Consider the following 2500-nt stretch of genomic DNA (forward strand, 5'->3'; position numbering starts at 1 on the left):
CCTCTTCCTTGTAACGTGACTACTACACTCACGCTTTGAGAAGTCTATTGTGTGTGATTGAGGGCGATTTTATTTATCTTTAATTTCGTCTTTTTAGCGAAAATATCAGACACTAAAATTTCAATGCCTATAGTCTTAGTCTTCTTAATCTTTAGCCTTTACTTCAATCTTCCAGGAAAGCTCTCAGGAAGACACCTCTAGGATGAACGAAACCCCTCGGTATTAGACAGATTAACATCTTGAAAGGGGTACCTATTGGCAGTCTGAAACGCCTCTCGTTTAAAGTCTTCAACTCAATATCGTTTACACAGTCTTTGTCTTCTCAGTCTTTTCTCATCTCTATGGCACCCCATCCACGTTACGATCTGGTCGGACGATCGTGTATGTCAGTCGGACGGACCAAAATCAGTGCATACACGATCCAATCCGGCCGGGTCTGTCCGGCGGCCTTAAGACCGGATCGTACCGTGGATGGGGTCTCTTAGTCTCACTCCAGATCTCATAGTGCAGCCTACAGGGTATCAAGTCTCCTCCGAAGGCTCTTCATATTAAGCCTCAAATATCTTGAAGTCTTGAATGTCAGTTGACAGCTGTCAGTCTTCTCTTAGTGTCAGCGACACAATAATAAACAATACTTACAGGCTTCTCACCCTTGTTCACTCCTTCACTCACTCCCTCACTCCCTCACTCCCTCACTCCCTCACTCCCTCACTCCCTCCCTCCCTCACCCACTCCTTCACTCACTCCCTCACTCACTCCCTCACCCACTCCCTCACCCACTCACTCGCCCACTCCCTCACTCGCCCACTCCCTCACTCGCCCACTCCCTCGCCCACTCCCTCGCCCACTCCCTCACCCACTCCCTCGCCCACTCCCTCACCCACTCCCTCGCCCACTCCCTCACCCACTCCCTCACCCACTCCCTCGCCCACTCCCTCACCCACTCCCTCACCCACTCCCTCACCCACTCCCTCACCCACTCCCTCGCCCACTCCCTCACCCACTCCCTCGCTCACTCCCTCGCTCACTCCCTCGCCCACTCCCTCGCCCACTCCCTCGCCCACTCCCTCACCCACTCCCTCACCCACTCCCTCACCCACTCCCTCGCCCACTCCCTCACCCACTCCCTCGCCCACTCCCTCGCCCACTCCCTCGCCCACTCCCTCGCCCACTCCCTCGCCCACTCCCTCACCCACTCCCTCACCCACTCCCTCACCCACTCCCTCGCCCACTCCCTCACCCACTCCCTCACCCACTCCCTCGCCCACTCCCTCACCCACTCCCTCACCCACTCCCTCGCCCACTCCCTCACCCACTCCCTCACCCACTCCCTCAACCACTCCCTCACCCACTCCCTCACCCACTCCCTCCCCCACTCCCTCACCCACTCCCTCACCCACTCCCTCACCCACTCCCTCACCCACTCCCTCGCCCACTCCCTCACCCACTCCCTCACCCACTCCCTAAACCACTCACTCACCCACTCCTTCACCCACTCCCTCGCCCACTCCCTCACCCACTCCCTCGCCCACTCCCTCACCCACCCCCTCGCCCCCTCCTTCACCACTCCCTCACCCTTGACCACACTCTCAAAGCCTTCTTTATTTGTGTCCTTTCACTATACACCACTTTATCACTCTACACACCATTCTACTGCCTACTCTTCACCATACTTTATCGCCATACGCGATTTTTCCTCACATATTTGGATAGCCTGTTTTTTTCACCATATATCCAACTTTCTCCCATACTTCGAATTACCCTTGTTACCATACATCTCTTCCCCAGATCATCTTCATTACCTTCCCTTTTATTCACCATACATACATATCTCCTGTCATACTTTGATGGGTTTTTTTCTTTTCTTTTTCTTATTATTATTATTATTATTATTATTATTATTATTATTATTACTATTATTATTATTATTACTACTACTATTATTATTATTATTATTTATTATCTATCATTATTATTATTATTATTTATTATCTATCATTATTTTGGCATATACACAACACCTCATTCCGCCCTTACAAATTTCCCCTGTTTCTGACGCCACTTTTGGTCCTCCCGTTCTAGCGGCCGGGCCCCCATCGCGTCCTTGGACTGCATGGAGGAGTTCCAAGGCTGTGGGGACCACGTGTCCACCAGAAGCGACTCCCAGGCCATCGTGTCGCGACAGTCCACGTCCGTCTCCCACGCCCTCAAGTACAAGCCCCTGGGCAAGTCGGGATTGCGGGTCTCTCAACTCGGACTCGGTGAGTACCCGGTCGGCCACGTTTTCGATTCTTGTGTGTATGAGTGTACGCAAGCACATGCATACAGACGTACATACATATATACATACATGCATAAATACATACATAAATACATACAAACATACATGTGCGTGTATGTAGACATACACGCACACACACATATATAGACACACATACACGCATACACACACACGCACATACTGTATACTGTATAATGTTTACTTTATACTGTATACATA

At 51.0% G+C, this 2500-nt stretch overlaps 1 protein-coding gene across 4 annotated transcripts in view; it reads left to right on the forward strand.

Annotated features, from left to right (window-relative positions):
• Window positions 1–2082: 2082 nt before the first annotated feature.
• Window positions 2083–2500, forward strand: part of Hk (potassium voltage-gated channel subfamily A regulatory beta subunit hyperkinetic) — a gene marked incomplete at its 5' end in the record, with an annotated part of 361653 nt that continues 361235 nt past the window's right edge. For all 4 annotated transcript variants that reach the window (XM_076179720.1, XM_076179721.1, XM_076179722.1 and 1 more), the window contains 1 exon segment: window positions 2083–2261. In XM_076179720.1, coding sequence (XP_076035835.1) covers window positions 2083–2261 — 179 coding nt within the window.

Source organism: Oratosquilla oratoria, chromosome 43, assembly GCF_046742065.1.
Source record: "Oratosquilla oratoria isolate Oo_2021 chromosome 43, ASM4674206v1, whole genome shotgun sequence".
Classification (NCBI taxonomy): Eukaryota; Metazoa; Arthropoda; class Malacostraca; order Stomatopoda; family Squillidae; genus Oratosquilla; species Oratosquilla oratoria.